Below are 16,444 nucleotides of genomic sequence, written 5' to 3'. Positions count from 1 at the left end.
TTTTACTTCAAAAGTGATGTGTGCGTGCGTGCGCGTGCGTGTTCGCCTGTTCGGGAAGTCACAGTGACAGAAACAGTGACATTCCAGTTTAAGTTTCATGGGACTAAAGTCTGTTTATGCCATTAAGAAAATGAAATTCTGTAAAATAAATTGTTTAAAAAAAAATGTTAATTTAAAAGCAGTGCTCATTCATCAGTGTATAATGTTACACGTGTTGCTGTGTGGCCAAATGTTTCTGCATATTGGAGGTAGTTCCCCCCTTTGACGAAATAGAAATTTTACACATGTTGCAAGTGACCGTATTGTTATGAGGCGCCGTCATACTCTCGTTGAGTATGTGCGCGAGTTTGTGTGTGTGTGTGTGCTCGCGTCTCATATGAGTATGTGCGTGGAGAGTTTGTGTGTGCGCGCGCGTCTCATATGAGTATGTGCCTGGAGAGTTCCGCGCATCTCGTGTGTGTGGAGTTTGCGTGTACAGTATGTGCGTGAGCGACTTTAGGTGTGTCGTTGTGCATTTCATATGTATTTGTTTGCGCATTCAGCAGTATACATGTATGTTTGACTACGTAGTATATGTGTAGGCCTATGCAAGTGTTTCATATATGTGTACGTGAATGAAGTTTGATTAAGCTCTAGACGGCGCCTCATATATTGTCGTCTTTTCGCGTGAAATATAACCAAACTGTAGAGCGCTTCTGCCTTGATGCCATGTTTGCTGCGTTCTTCTGAACCAAAACGACGCAGCGCGTGTGACGTTATGACACATTTGCAACGAGCGGAACCGATAAGCGGAATCGTTAAGCAGGCATGCTAACGGTTCCAAGGAATTGGTTCAATGGGCACCGGTTCTGAAGAAGAACCGGTTCTCGATTCCTATCCCTAGGTCCTGGTCAAGACAATCTCCTGAACTCCAAACTGAATGTCAAAATGGGAAAGAAAGGTGATTTAAGCAATTTTGAGCGTGGCATGGTTGTTGGTGCCAGACGGGCCGGTCTGAGTATTTCACAATCTGCTCAATTACTGGGATTTTCACGCACAACCATTTCTAGGGTTTACAAAGAATGGTGTGAAAAGGGAAAAACATCCAGTATGCGGCAGTCCTGTGGGCGAAAATGCCTTGTTGATGCTAGAGGTCTTAGGAGAATGGGCCGACTGATTCAAGCCGATAGAAGAGCAACTTTGACTCGTTAACCACTAACGTTACAACCGAGGTATGCAGCAAAGCATTTGTGAAGCCACAACATGCACAACCTTGAGGTGGATGGGCTACAACAGCAGAAGACCCCACCGGGTACCACTCATCTCCACTACAAATAGGAAAAAGAGGCTACAATTTGCAAGAGCTCACCAAAATTGGAAAGTTGAAGACTGGAAAAATGTTGCCTGGTCTGATGAGTCTCGATTTCTGTTGAGACATTCAGATGGTAGAGTCAGAATTTGGCGTAAACAGAATGAGAACATGGATCCATCATGCCTTGTTACCACTGTGCAGGCTGGTGGTGGTGGTGTAATGGTGTGGAGGATGTTTTCTTGGCACACTTTAGGCCCCTTAGTGCCAATTGGGCATCGTTTAAATGCCACGGCCTACCTGAGCATTGTTTCTGACCATGTCCATCCCTTTATGGCCACCATGTACCCATCCTCTGATGGCTACTTCCAGCAGGAATTGGTTTCTTGAACATGACAATGAGTTCACTGTACTAAAATGGCCCCCACAGTCATCAGATCTCAACCCAATAGAGCATCTTTGGGATGTGGTGGAACGGGAGCTTCGTGCCCTGGATGTGCATCCCACAAATCTCCATCAACTGCAAGATGCTGTCCTATCAATATGGGCCAACATTTCTAAAGAATGCTTTCAGCACCTTGTTGAATCAATGCCACGTATAATTAAGGCAGTTCTGAAGGCGAAAAGGGGTCAAACACAGTATTAGTATGGTGTTCCTAATAATCCTTTAGGTGAGTGTATATGTGCTGTTTTGCTTGCTTTATTTCATTGTATGTAATTTGTACATGTTTGTACTTATATTTTTGATACCTTGGCATGCCATTAATACATTTTTTTTTTAAATAAATAAAAACAGGTGAATCAGATGATGGTGACGAGACAATGACAAACAGCTGTGATGGGTGATCAGGTGATGGCCGATAGTGTGCAGGGGGAAAACATGAGGGATGCTGGGAAGTGCAGTGCCGTAGAGGTGACAGAGCTGGTGACCGTGACACTAATATCACTGACTCGGAAACCTTTATTTGAAAAACAACTTATTACATTTGGTCTGAAGCAATAGTTTACAGTTTAAAAAGTTTAAAATATTGTAATTTTTCTTACAAACACCTATCGTTTCCTTCAGAAGCTATTGATCCATCCATTAGGGTCGTATGGATTACTGCAGTTATTGCAGTATGTGCTGTTTGATGCTCCAACTTGTACGAACACATGAGCTTGCATTATATGTATTCCCAGAGATGTATTTTTTATTTTTCTCAAAAAATTCATTTGTGTTAATCTGAAGAAGGAAAGTCGTATACATCTTGGATGGCATGAGGGTAAAAGATGAGTAAATATTGAGGACGTATTTCAATCCTTCCAGTTTGCAGCCGCCAATGACTGGAATGAACTACAAAAAAAAACCTAAAACTTGAAACACTCATATCACCAGTTGCCTTTAAATTACTCCTTTCTGAACAACTGTCCGATGTACCTGCTAACTGTTTTCAACTTCTCTCCCTTATGCTATGCCCGCATTGCATAGTGGACCTCTTTCACCTGCACTACTGTCATGCTGACTTTTTTGTATTACTCTTGTTGCTCAGATATTTCTCTAATGTTCTTTCCCATAATCGCGGTCATATAATCCATGCACTCAAATGATCTACCTGCGAGACACACTTTAATCCTTGTATATCCAGTAAAATGTTTGTTTTTTGTACTTTATATTTTAAAATATTTTAAAATATATTCGCTAGTGCCTTAGCTATGCTGCTCAACAGAATCCACATATACCTTATCCTGTTCTCTTGACCCTGTATTGCCTTATTGTGTTTCACTGTAATTTGTAATTTGCACTCCTGTGTTCTGTGTACTTATTATGTAACTCTATGTTGTCTTGCACATTTGTTCGCCTTATCTTGGCCAGGTCACCGTTGTAAATGAGAATTTGTTCTCAATCGGCCTACCTGGTAAAATAAAGGTAAAATAAAAAAATAAAATAAAAATTTCTAGGTGTACTGCATTTTCTTTTAATATATAATACAGAATAGCAAGAGACATGATTTCTTCTTCAGATTCATCAGTGGAAAGACAGAAAAGGAAGAGGAACAAAAGGAAGAAGCCAAGCAAGAGAAAATTTAAAGAATTAATTGATTTAAAAAAAGCAGTTTAAAACGAAAAGTGTTGTAAATTTGTTTTGAATTAAGTTGTTTTTCAAATAAAGGTTTCGGAGTCGTGATATTAGATTGTTTGTATGTATTTTTATTCTACTTACCCTGTAATACATGGAACAAGGGGGTAACAAGCACCACTACATGAAACAAGAGTATCTTTCCCCAATATTTAAGCAAAGGTGGCAATTGTTTTAGTTGTCAGTGCACTTTTGTTAAAAAAGATTACTGTATAAATGCATAGATATGTATGTAATTTTTAAAAAGCCTATATAGTATGTATTGGTACACCATTATTACAAAAAGGTACATTCTTGCATGTTCTTCCTATATTGCTCCCAAATCATAATAGTAGAATAAGTACCCCTTAGTTCTATAATACTTACAGTATAAATATATATATATATTAAGTCTCCTGATTGTTACCCCTTTATTCCCAAACTTTACATAATATTGTTCCCTTGTAGGCTACATGTAAGTAGCCTACTTTATAGGTAGGCTACATAATTACAGAAAGTTACACTGTAAAATCGCTTTAATTATGCAGTACTTTCCAGGCTGTAATCTAAAGCGTTACCGTGTGCTATTCTTTTATATAGGCTACAACAGAATATATTAACAACAAGTAATGGAGCAATTAGGTAGTTTATTGTCAAATAGCCTAAGTGGTATTGGACATATTTATCATTGCCCAGTGGAGGCATTTAACTGTTCATGCCTTACTCTAGCCTAATAGCCTATATCTATTTAAAAGCACGGAGAAATATAATGTTTGCAGCTGAGATTTAATGATATGAAATTATATTAGCCTACTTTATTAGAATTATAGTAACAGATAGCCTATAGGCCTACATCAAATAATTTGTTATTTCAAATATTATCAAAACCGAGCACGTAGAGGGCAAGAAAATTAATTCTCAAACGAAATCTTGCATTACACCATATTAATAATAATAATATTAATACATAAGTCTTATATAGCGCTTTCCAAGGAACTCAAAGACGCTTTACAGATGAAACAAACAAACAAACAGTCAATGATGAGAGTGCTATTATAAATTGTAGGCAAGGTGAAACAGGTGGGTTATATTGTGATGCGTTATTGTGGAAATATGATACCAGAACACCGCCACCCTCAGGTAATTGCATGTAGGCCTACCGACAGAGCAAAGGCCTACTGGACGTGTCATTAAGCTACTTTATGATTTCATAGGTTCTCAAAAAAAAAACACACAAAAAAAATGGGGGTTGATAAATTCGTTCTCAATCGAAACCGTGCATTGAGAACGTGGCGATGTTCTGGGGATCATATTTATGCATAGCCTGAATATGTTCATGAAAGCAGCCACGTTTTGCACTTTCTGCGCCAAAGCTTGTTCTTGCTTAAAATCCTGCGTGCATTGTACAAAGCTAGGCCTACGCCGTTCAGCTAATAAGGGAAGAATTTCATCATTAGCTAAAACTAATAGGTATGCAGGCTATTCACAATTCATCGCGGTCGCGTCAGATCAATGAGCAGAAGCCATAATTTAGATTTATGTTAGGCTAATTTCGATTTTTAAAGTAATAATTTCGATTTTTATCTCATTTCGACTTGGTAGGCTGTCAAAATTTCGAATTTTGAAAAAAAAATAAGTTTAACTCTAGTTATATCATAATTTATTTTTTTATGCTCAAAATTTTCCCCCGTAGGCTGAATGTGCTTCCATATCGCGTCAGATCAATAGCGTAATCAGCAAGTCATAATTTCGACATGTAACTTTGATTTTTGAATCTCATCATTTAATTAGGCTATGTGGCGGAAATGAGCTTCCATAGAAACAAGCTTCCATATTATCAGATTAGTTTAGGGGTCTTAATCCTCGATATCTCATTGATATTAGATCTAGTCCTAATATTTCATGGATCATTATCCTTTTAAAAGAAAGAGAATTAAGAACACAATTTAGGCTAAGTTCCTTTGCAAATCTACAACGGGTTTGCCTTATTTTGTGGGTTCATTTTGATAGCTCTCTGTGTAATGTAGCCTATGCTAATGAAATGAAGTGTCTGTCCCCTATTTTCCTTTCTTTGGACAAGCCATTTTTTTTACTATAGTTTTTTTATGGATAGTTCTTTCTTTGTAGTGTGGGGGAAATAGGCATAGTCTACATCAGAAATGTAATTTTATTGGAATAACATTTGACGTGACGTCGCTTGCTGAGAGATGTGCAGGTTCCCATATTATGTAGGAGGGAGGGGGATCGGGGGATCTTCACCAGGAGCGCACGACGCAGCTGCGTATTTGCGTCATATGCCGCTGCATTGTGGGTGAAGAGATATTAGCGGAGCCGCGCCATTTTTTTGTGTTTCCACCTGAAAACGAGAATCTCTGCTTAGTGAAGGTTTTGAATCTTTTCCCTGTCGGATTACAATACGAAAACGGGTTGTTATTAAAATGGGACGAAAAAAGAAGAAGCAAATGAAGCCCTGGTGCTGGTATCCTTTTCCATGACCCGATGCGGCCTGTTCAGTGCTTTGGCAGCAGCGTGATCATGATTTCAAGCTCATGCCTTCAGTCTCACGCTGCAGTCACATTTATTGCTACATATTAAAAGAAAGTCAGAAACTTGTATGTTTAGTATTGGTGAATTTTGTTGTTTTGATGCCATTTTAGTTAGAATGTCATGTTTGTTAGTGTTAAGGGAGTATTTTAGACACAATAGCTGTCTCGACGTAGCTAGGCGCTTTCTGAACATTTTGCGCTGTAATGGTGGTCTAGAACTGCAGTCAGATGCATTTTTAAAACATTCAATTTTTATGTTGAAGCATTTCACATCTTTCTTTTTATTTGTAGAATTTTCTCCTCCCCTGAATGTGATCCTTAACCAGAATTTAAGGTACTGCAACAGAGATTTTGATGATGAAAAGATTCTCATTCAGCACCAGAAAGCCAAACATTTCAAATGTCATATTTGTCACAAGAAGCTGTACACAGGGCCTGGATTAGCCATACATTGCATGCAGGTATGGACCTTTTATAACACATAATGCGTTGATGTTTGCTAAGGGGTGTTGAATTAAATCTTTTTCTTTTTTTTAAAGGTGCACAAAGAGACAATAGACGGAGTTCCTAATGCAATACCAGGAAGAACAGACATAGAACTGGAAATCTACGGCATGGAGGGTATTCCAGAAAAGGACATGCAAGATCGGAGAAGAGTACTTGAACAAAAGTCGCATGGTACAGTGTAATAGTGCTTAGGCAATCTAAGTGGTTTGTAAAATGTCAATAGAATGGTTTGTCACAGATATAACCTTGTTGTGTTGTCTGAGCAGAGAGCCAGAAGAAGAAACCGAATCAGGATGATTCTGATGAGGAGGATGATGACGATGATGATGAAGCCGGGCCTTCATCATTTCAACAGCCTGCTGCTCAGCCTCAGGCTGCCTACATGCCTCCTATGACCCAGGCAGGCATCCATCATGTTGCTCATGCCCAAGGCATGCCACATGGTTATGCAGGTGTGTATGACAAAAGTTTACAGAGTACAGCTCAAACAAAAGTGTGGCTCATTAAGACTTAATATATTTTCCTAAAGGCATGCCACATATGTTGACTGGTGTCCCACCAATGATTCCTGGAATGCCACCAGTAATGCCAGGCATGCCACCAGGGTAGGTCTCAATGTTCATTTATGTAAATTCTAACCTTATTATTATGGTCCAGTGTGATTAATCTTTGGTTCTGTTATGAATAGCATGATGCCAATGGGAGGGATGATGCATCCGATGATGCCTGGCATGCCACCAGGTCAGTGTTGTAGACAGTCATTAAACTATTTAAATAGACTAGTTAATATAAATAAGTCATTCATTTTAGTGATGCACTAATAGGAAAACTTTCATTTCGGTTTTGGTAAAAAAAAACCTGAAAATAAATAAAAGGTTACTAATTAAACTCTGTATACTGTTCAGTGTTTGTTCTTGGGTAAATTAAATGAGTTATAGTAAAGTTTTTTTGGCTACAAGCTGCCTCTATTTTAGCTGAACAAATTTTACATATGCTACTCCTAGCAGAATTTATGGTCACTGTAAAGTGCTTCCACCCTGCTGACATTTTAACCTGTTATAGCTTATCCATATTGTGCACATGAAACACTCAAAACGCTTCATCTGAGGAGCGTCTATTAAACTTTGTTTTAAATCAGTGGGTTTAAAAGGAAATACTTTCTTTTTGCTGTTTTGACCGAATATATTCCGTCACCAAAACTTTGTGCATCTGTAATCATACAGATGTAATCAATGGGAAAAACTGTCAAAAGGTTGTAGTAGTAAACCATTTTCTTGTTTACAGGAATGCCACCCCATGTTGCAAGGCCTGGCATGCCTCCTATGGCACCTGCAGCCCCTGTCACAGCTCCTGGTATGGCCAGCAGACCAGCTGTACCTGCCACACAGTCTGTTGCTTCTAAACCTCTCTTCCCCAGCGCTGTGCAGGTACTGAACGTAGGACCAGACTGACTTGTTTGCTGGATTAGTACCGTATTGTTCCAAATATAAGACAACCCCCCCTCCCTTTTCAAGATGTACCTTTTGGAAAAAGGCTTTTTGACGACCAAATCTTGTATTTTAAAGAAACTACTTTATTTGAAAATTATTTTCATATTGCATATTTTTCATATTTAAATTTAAGATTTTTGCATTTAAAGTATGGTAATTACTGGTAAAATGTACCAACAACAATCACATTAGGAAATGAACACTTTATGGCATAGCTACCATAACAACAACCTGAACTTCTCATTTAGTAGATTTCACTATGACTGATTTCTCACCTTTTTTTATGTACAGTGACAGATGCTGGCATGTCAAAAAACACAGGTGTTTGATCCGCATTATCTGATCCAGGGGATGTGAATGTTTTTTCCTTAGGCTGATCACATAGCGCTGAAAAGAGCAGTTTCTCCCTGAAGTCAGAGGGCAAGTGATAATCCATTACACTGCTCGAGGATATTGACAGGCGAGTGTGTCAGTACGTAGCCGAAATAAGAAATGATGGGCCTCGCTGGTGGATAAGTTCAGCTCTTTGGCGATTTCTAGTGCCTTCAGCTGGATGACGGCTCTGGTTATGGGCATCCCCTCATTTCTTTTTTTCGGCTACGTACTGACACATGCCTGTCAGTTTCTTCGAAGCGGCTGCTTTTAGGACCGCGGTAAGCTTTTTAAGACTGTCTTTTTGGGCCCGCCATCTTCTAACATTAAACTCTGACACCGTATTTCTTGGCAGCTTATTGAGAGTTGTTTGTTGACTCCGCTGTTGCTAGTCTTTCTGTTGGGATGTCGTGAAGCATCGCAGATGCAGCGACGGTTGCGTCCACTATGTGACACCATGCGAGATAAACTGATCTAACTCTTGCATCCCGACGCCCATTGTCATTTATGAATCATCACGACACCCTACATCAAATGGATCGTACCAAAACCAGGCTGATATCATGTAGTCTGACTCTGAACCCAGCATAATAGTGAAGTACTTTTCTTTTTGTTTTTTGACAAATAAATTAATAAATAAAGGACAACATCTAAGATCTTGTCGCTAAAGAGACTTTAACTCACTATAAACAGTCTTTTGAAATCGCTGCACAAACACACATGGCTTTCTAGAGTAATTGCCAGTTTACTTTGTGAGGTTGAATCCTGAGTTGAGTCTAAGGAAAGGTGTTTTTTATATATATATATATATATATATACTGTTATCCTTTCTCTCTGTACTTCAGATGGGGACTGGTGTTGCGAGCCCCAGCGCCGCCCCTGCAAGTGCAGAGACACAGTCAGCCTCCTCTAAGCCTCTGTTCCCTAGCTCTGCCCAAGTACGCACTAGTTTGTGTGCTTCTCTTTACTGCAGCACAGCATGCAGATCAGACACGCTTGTTTCTGTCATTAGTATATGCACACCTGCATTATGAAGCTGTGGTGTTGGTATTTAGGCCATAATTAGCTGCTTAGTGATTTGATTTGGTTCTTGATGCATGCGTGTGCTATTTGCGTTCAGCATGTTATATTGACATGTTATATGTACTTGTACTAGCTTTTTTCTTTGTCCATAAAAGATTTGTATTTTGTTTATGTACGAATTGTATTATTTTTTTTAAATTGAAATGATTTTTTTTTTCTATAATTATCCAAAACCGCTCTACTTGACCTTTTTTTTGCCTTCTCTTTAAAAAAATAATAATAATAATTTAGCAGTGCGTGCTGTGATTGTGCAAGACATTTGCTTTTCTTCCAAGCATGTTTTGAAAATGTCAGCTTTTCCTTTCAGGCGCAGCAGACTGTATCAGGACCATCATCAAACACCTCTGATTCTCCTAAAGTGACATTCCCAGCCTACACCCAGCCTTCCTCCACTCCTTCTGTTGCTGTCTCCCCCAGCACTGTGGCCAAACCCCCTGCCACAGTCACAAGTAAGCCAGCCACCCTCACCACCTTGAGTGCTACCAGTAAGTTGATGCACCCTGATGAGGATATTTCGCTGGTGAGTGCTCGAGTTTTGCTCTAACTACTTTTTTTGACAGTAAGTAATTGTGAATGCATTATCTGGTGTTAAAGGGAATATTGCAATAGCACAAATTTACCAATTAAGTGATGTTGTGAGAATACATGCAGTCCAAAGTGTTCTTGTTACTGCAAGTATCTGATTACATTGTTATTGTCTTGGCCCCAATTAAGGAAGAGAGACGGGCTCAGCTGCCTAGGTACCAGAGGCTAATCCCTCGGTCTGGGCAGACTGCAGCGGCTGCTGCCTCGGCTCCCCCTAGTGGAGCAGTGGGAGGAATGATACCTCCTCAGCAGCCTGGAATGAGGCATCCCATACATGGTAAGATTGTGTCTGTAGGTCATCATTTCTGTGTTGAAATGATTAGTCACCGTCACAGAGTTTTTCCTGTATTAAAACCATTTTAGCTGCCGCCAAAATTGAATCTTAGTCCCGCCAAAGATTTATTTGATGTGCCGTTTTGTAGCAGTGGTACTCGCTGATAGCCATCTGTTTTAAAACGCTCCCATGAGTGTTTGTGTTTGCACTCTGTGATGGACAGAGTGGGCCTCCCATGGGCATAAGGCCACCCGTAATGTCTCCAGGCAGCCGATACTGAAACATCGCTGTCATCCCACTAGGTTTGGAGGTTAAGTCTTAGTCTTATATCAAAGGTTTCTATTTACAACGTGTTTTTGCATCGTTAAGCTTTGTAGCCAATAACAGACATATCTGTTGCAAGTGTGAACACAATGGTCAGTCAGATGTGTTTAAGTTTAAGAATCCGTTCAACACCACCCAAAATGCCGGAGTTTTTGTTCAGTGGAGTTCTGCTCGATCGTTAAGAGTTAATTAAGAGATTAATTGCACAGCTTAGACAGCTTCATTGATGATAATGGGAGTTTTCGCAAGAGTGCAGCTTTGTCTACCTTTTGTTGTAATTTACAGCATCAGTGATTATGTCAGCTATCTTTGCTTGCTTTCTGTATAAACAGTGTTAATTTCGTTGACCAATAATTTTCGTCATTATTTTCGTCAACGACATTTTTTTCACAGACGAAACCGAGACGATAACTAAATAAAAACCAGTTTTGAATGACAAAAACTATAACGAAAATCTGTTGACATTTTTGTCAACCAATAAAAACTAGACGAAAATCTTAGGTAGGGACGATTTGGGATAACCTGGCCCTTGCCAGATGAATTTCGCTCCGCCTAGCTTCACTCACATCCATCTGGAACCGATCCATTGAAATGGCGTTTCAGAAGGCTGGGCCTTATCAAAAATCCTTGCATATGATTGGATAAGCCACTTGTCTGTCATCTTTATCGACGTGCTATTTCAACCACTCACACCGAAGCCAACCTGTGACGCTGAAGAATCCGGTCGGGAGAAGGCACTGATCTATTAACATCGTTTCCACCAACAAAAGCCTTAAGAGCCGTTCTCTGATGTTCTTTTAATGAAACAATATTAGGTAGATTGGACAACACGGATGAAATCAATGTTAACAGCATCAATGTTAACTAGGGCTGTGTATCACCAACAATGTCACGATACGATACGCATCACGATACTAAAGCCACGATACGATACGTATCACGATATGGATCAATTTGGAATTTAAATTTCTTTTGAGCAGAGTTTAGTAGCAGTAATATCTTTATTGAATAAACAGTGTTATAACAGTTGTGATAACTGAAAAACTATTTCGTTTTTGTCATTAAAAAACAATGAGAGTTCAATTAAATAAGTGTTAGAATGTGCACCAAACAAAGTAATTTCTTTACATTACGTTGAAATTATTTTAAACAAATAAATACAATAGAATAAATATAGCCTACCAATAAAGAGAAACGTTTTTGAATAGGTCTAGCAGTAGTATTCAGAAATACTACAGACACTTAAAGTAATTAAATGTAAAATAACATTGGGTAGTATTTTAGTCCTGACTAAATTAAATACATTGGCTATAAATCCAGATTCCTTATAATTAAAGCTATCTTTTGTTGTTTTGACGACAATATTAATGACAGACACACATGGCTGCTGTCACTTTAAGAGCTAGTGCACGGATCCTGTGTTCATTATACTGTCACATGCATTAACTGACTGTATTAGACACTCACCAAGATTGACATTTTTGACATCATTTTGCTTGTTTTTGTCCGTAAAAGCGATATAATCCGTGAAAAATAACTTTTGTTACTCGCAGGCTGTTTGTGAGGCGGCTTTACTCTATGTATGCATGCAGAGAAAACCATCTCTCAGAGAGCGTGCGAGCATTGAATAGTTTAAAATCGCTTGAATGTTTTGCGTGGTAAGACTTAAAAAGACGAGCGAATGGTAAAACTTAAGTGACAATGCAATACTCGCCCGAATATGCAAGTGAATATTCCGTCATGTCCCAACTCCCGAAAGCGAGAGTGTATCGCCGCCTTCAGCGCGTTTGACGCTTGCCTTGAGCAACCCATTTTGAGAGACAGAGACAGAAGACGCGGCACAGCTGAACACTCACGCTGTTTGTGAAATTGTGTCTCGAATATTTTAAAATGACTAATTCGATGTTATAACCTGTATGGATTAATCATTATAAGTGGGAGACCTGCGGGAATGGTTAGAATAATGCGTAATACTTGCAATCCCGCGCTGAAATTCGAGCCCTGAATTGGCTACATTCAAAAGCACGACAGTATCGATACAGCAGTTGCTGTATCGATACGCGCATCGTCAGGAGTTCATGACGATGTATCGTCGTATCGATATTCTGAGCACAGCCCTAATGTTAACGCTTGTTTCCTCGATGCGAGCCGCCATTGTTGTCTGAATCAAAACAGTCTCACGGTCGCTTCTCCACTACGTCACATCTATGAAACTCCCGCCCTGCGTCCTGATTGGCTAAACCATAAAGTTGGTTGGAGAAATCACTCTCAATGGAAGAGGTTCCAGATGGATGTGAGTGAAGCTAGGCGGAGCGAAATTCATCTGGCTAGGGCCAGGTTAGATTTGGGAAGGGATCCAGTCAGAACTGATGTCCGGCTGCGTTCGTGGTAGATGTGCACATTTGAATCGTAACGTGCTGCTCTATCCGCCATGACACGAGTTGGCATGTGCTTGATGCATGCCTCATAAACATTAAAAAATGTAAACGTCTGGGAGAAAGAAGAGCCGACATATGGATCGATCTGAATAAGAGTGACGACGGTGAAGTACGGTTTTCTGTGTGCACACACCCGAAGCGCTCAGCCGTATACATTGACAGCTATAGGCTACAGCACGCGAGTACTAAACTTAGCTCTCTTTTGCAACTGAATGGACAAGTACACACAACATTATGTCTAAATTATGTCACAGTCAGTTATGTATTTACAGAACGTTAACAGTTGTGAGAACAGATATGAATCGGATAAGCATCAGTGCAATTGAATTTGCACATTTGGTCATAAAGTGACAGTGTGTAAAAAACTAATGCCGTCTGCTCTTAATAATAATCAACCAATAAAAGAAAAAGAGAAAAGCATTAACTGCTCTTTATTATCTTTAATAAGGATGAATTATATTTAATTTATTCAAATAAATATGTCTGCTTGAAAGATTAAAGAATGATACAGTCAGTTGTTATAAAGAATGCATATATCATTCATTGAAAAGAAGTTCATGTTCTACTTTAGGAGAAGTTTTTTTAAAGTTTAAGATATTTTTTATGTCACGGCAGTAAAACCTGTCTGTATTGCATGTTTAAACTCTAAAGTCATTCATATTAACAGGTTAATAGATGTTTTCTCCGGGAGTATATAATGGGTTTGGAAATTTGAGAGAAATTCTAAATAAACGCATTACAGTTTAACTAAACCCAGTAGGTTTTAGTTGATTAAATCTACTGAAGATTTAGTCGACTAATATCTTACTCTATTTCGTCAACTAAAACAATTCAGATGACTAAAATATGACAAACTAAATGGCATTTTAGTCAAAAGACTGACTAAAACTAAATCAAAATTTACTGTCAAAATTAACACTGTATAGTATATCTTTTTTATGCTGCTAACTACACACCAAAGTTTCTGGATTGACAACTGTATTAAAATGCACGGTTGAATCCGATTGACAATGATAACCATAGCAATAGACAGAACAAAACAATTGGATGCTGTATGACAAATTATCTGTGCATTAAGTCTTGTGGTGTAAATGCAAAATAATAGACCTGACACTTTTTCTGTGTAATGATACTCTGCGGTTCATTTTATTACTAACTTTTAAAATCAGTCAATGTTTATCAGAATGGTTTCCAAACAACAAACAGATGCAGTGGTGCTGTAATAGTGATGTAATGAGGTTACAGGTGTATGTTTAAAGAATTTGTACAGATTCAAACAGCCAATCATAATCAGGGACAGTGATTATCTGTTTATTATTATAATCATACTTAATTCTGTAATCATGTTGACATTAAAATAAGTGATTATTTGATGATTAGCTCAGTTCATTAAGTTTGGCATGCCAAACTCCTTCAAAATGAGACATATGCTTAATATTAGCTGTCAATCTTGTTTAATTTATTATGTAAATGTGAAATTTAGTCTAGGACTGCACAATATTGGAAAAAACTGACTTTGTTTAACTCTGTTAAAGGAGAACTTGGCAACTATTTCAACTTGTTTCAAAAAGTGAAAATCAGCGAAGAAATGGCTAGAGTTGCCAAGTTCACACACACAAATAATAAACTTTCACTATAGTTTACTCACAATATGTGTTTTTTTGCTCTCAGGTCAGTATGGTGGTCCTCCACAGGGCATGCCTAGTTATCTGACTGGTGGCATGCCTCCTTATGGACAGAGTGCCCCAATGGTGCCCTCATACCAAGCTGGCCCACCTGGGCCTCCCATGGGCATAAGGCCACCTGTAATGTCTCCAGGCAGCCGATACTGAAACAGCGCTGTCGTCCCACTAGGTTTGGAGGTTAAACCTTTTCTCATCTTGTGCTTTTAATGTAGCCAAACCAATGAGCTCTAAACCCACTGCTGAAGAAAAAACGGACATTTAAGATATGTAATATCACACAAAAGCATTGGATTCAGCCCTTAAATAAAGACTAAGAAGATAACGGCAGTATCAATGTTAAAGTTGATACATGTATTGCTTTTCTTCCTATTGTGTTTCATTCAGGTTGTACAAGTACAGTATATTAGACAAAGGTTCATAATATATTGAAGCCGCTGGCCTAACAGTATCTCCATGCACAAGGCAAGTTCCCAGTAAGATTTCTGCTTTTATCTTAGTAGTGAAGCCCTCACAGCACCATACTGTGCTGTTGGACTTAACGTCCCCAACATCAGATTGGTGAGGGCTTCAGATCAATGTTGTCATGGTGTTTTTTCTTTTAACTGTTTGCATCCATTTGTTCAGGGTTTAAATAGCACAAGGGTAAATGCATCTCTCTGTAATTGGTTTTTTTTTTTCTTCATGTTTATTTTTATTTTTTTTGCTATGTTTATTGTAATAAAACATGCTTAATTTTTTGATTTTTTTTTCTTCTTGATTTTGTTTTTGTGTGAGTGTTTCCTGAACAGTGGAGTCTTCAGGCAGGTTGGTTTTCTTGATAAAGCCATAATGACGTTACAGATACACTCATTCTGTCAATAACTAATTTGTTCTGGAATGTTCATATAGGCATTTAGTCTTAACACACCATTAAAAGAGTAATTTATAGTAAAGAATAAAGCTTTAATCACTCCTTAATATTTTTAACTGTCAATTGACACATTTTTCGCTTAATAACCTAGTTGCATGAATGAGCTTTCCAGAAGTTGGATTTGTATTGCACCACACATTTGTCTGACATGACATGCTTGATGTGATATTTCTCACTTACCAGTATTAAATTGGTACAATGGCCTGGAAGCATTTCCTGGTCTGCAGGTAAGACCCGCTGTGTGAATTATATTGCAAACAATCCAATTTTACTGCATGTTTTTGTATTTCACCCATGGGTTTTAGTCTCATGTAATGGATTCCTCACAAGAAGAATGTGACGTCTGTTTTATCATTTGGGGAATGCAGGAAAAATTGCCTGAAGATATTTACCAGTTAAGTGTTTGTCAGACAGTAACACAATTTAAATTTATCTCTTTTAGGGTAGCCAACCCTGCTCCTGGAGAACTACCGTCTTGCAGAGTCAATCAAACACATTTGAACCACATGTTATAACCATGGTGTTTAGGATTGCTTGAAATTTCCAGGTGTGATGGAGCAATGCTGGAACTGAACTGCAGGAATGTTGCTCTCCAGGAGCAGGGGTGGCTACCCCTGCTTTAAATTTACTTGATTTTACACCATAGGTTTTCATCTTTACTTCCTAATTTGGTATTACTTGTTGGAATGCCAAGAAGTATTCTTATGATTGTTGCTTCTGATTTAAAGTAGAAAGGTAGGGTTTTTTATGGACTGATGTTGTGAAATAAACAACTTTATTCTAGTTTGAGTTTGTTTCATTGCTTGGATTTTAATACACAAACAGTACCAGTCAAAATGGGGTTAAA

General features: G+C 38.6%; 1 protein-coding gene across 3 annotated transcripts; it reads left to right on the top strand.

Moving 5' to 3' along the window:
* The first annotated feature begins 5,684 nt into the window (after nucleotides 1–5,684).
* On the top strand, nucleotides 5,685–15,355 carry znf207b (zinc finger protein 207, b). Of its 3 annotated transcripts, XM_056246179.1 has the most exons (12): nucleotides 5,685–5,862; nucleotides 6,264–6,390; nucleotides 6,469–6,607; nucleotides 6,703–6,888; nucleotides 6,966–7,041; nucleotides 7,125–7,177; nucleotides 7,721–7,863; nucleotides 9,144–9,236; nucleotides 9,689–9,901; nucleotides 10,096–10,243; nucleotides 14,674–14,856; nucleotides 15,072–15,355. In XM_056246179.1, exons 1-11 carry the CDS (start codon nucleotides 5,822–5,824, stop codon nucleotides 14,832–14,834), a joined length of 1,380 nt encoding a protein of 459 aa, XP_056102154.1. In that variant the 5' UTR covers nucleotides 5,685–5,821; the 3' UTR covers nucleotides 14,835–14,856; nucleotides 15,072–15,355. The 3 variants fall into 3 exon arrangements, with proteins under 3 accessions (XP_056102154.1, XP_056102153.1, XP_056102155.1); XM_056246178.1 differs by lacking the exon at nucleotides 15,072–15,355 and having other exon boundaries at nucleotides 14,674–15,009; XM_056246180.1 differs by lacking the exons at nucleotides 9,144–9,236; nucleotides 15,072–15,355 and having other exon boundaries at nucleotides 14,674–15,009.
* Nucleotides 15,356–16,444: the final 1,089 nt, after the last annotated feature.

The sequence above is a fragment of the Rhinichthys klamathensis genome, unplaced genomic scaffold (assembly GCF_029890125.1).
Source record: "Rhinichthys klamathensis goyatoka isolate OS25496 unplaced genomic scaffold, OSU_Roscu_1.1 h1tg000036l_1, whole genome shotgun sequence".
NCBI lineage: Eukaryota > Metazoa > Chordata > Actinopteri > Cypriniformes > Leuciscidae > Rhinichthys > Rhinichthys klamathensis.
Note: the sequence above shows the minus strand (reverse complement) of the source record. Positions and strands in the feature narration are given on the sequence as shown.

Excerpts from the sequence above, each read along its gene's own strand:
- znf207b (XM_056246179.1), top strand. The coding sequence starts at position 5,822 with ATGGGACGAAAAAAGAAGAAGCAAATGAAGCCCTGGTGCTG. Across the intron at positions 7,042-7,124 it reads ATGCCAGGCATGCCACCAGG|CATGATGCCAATGGGAGGGA; the intron begins GTAGGTCTCAAT and ends TGTTATGAATAG. Across the intron at positions 7,178-7,720 it reads GATGCCTGGCATGCCACCAG|GAATGCCACCCCATGTTGCA; the intron begins GTCAGTGTTGTA and ends TCTTGTTTACAG.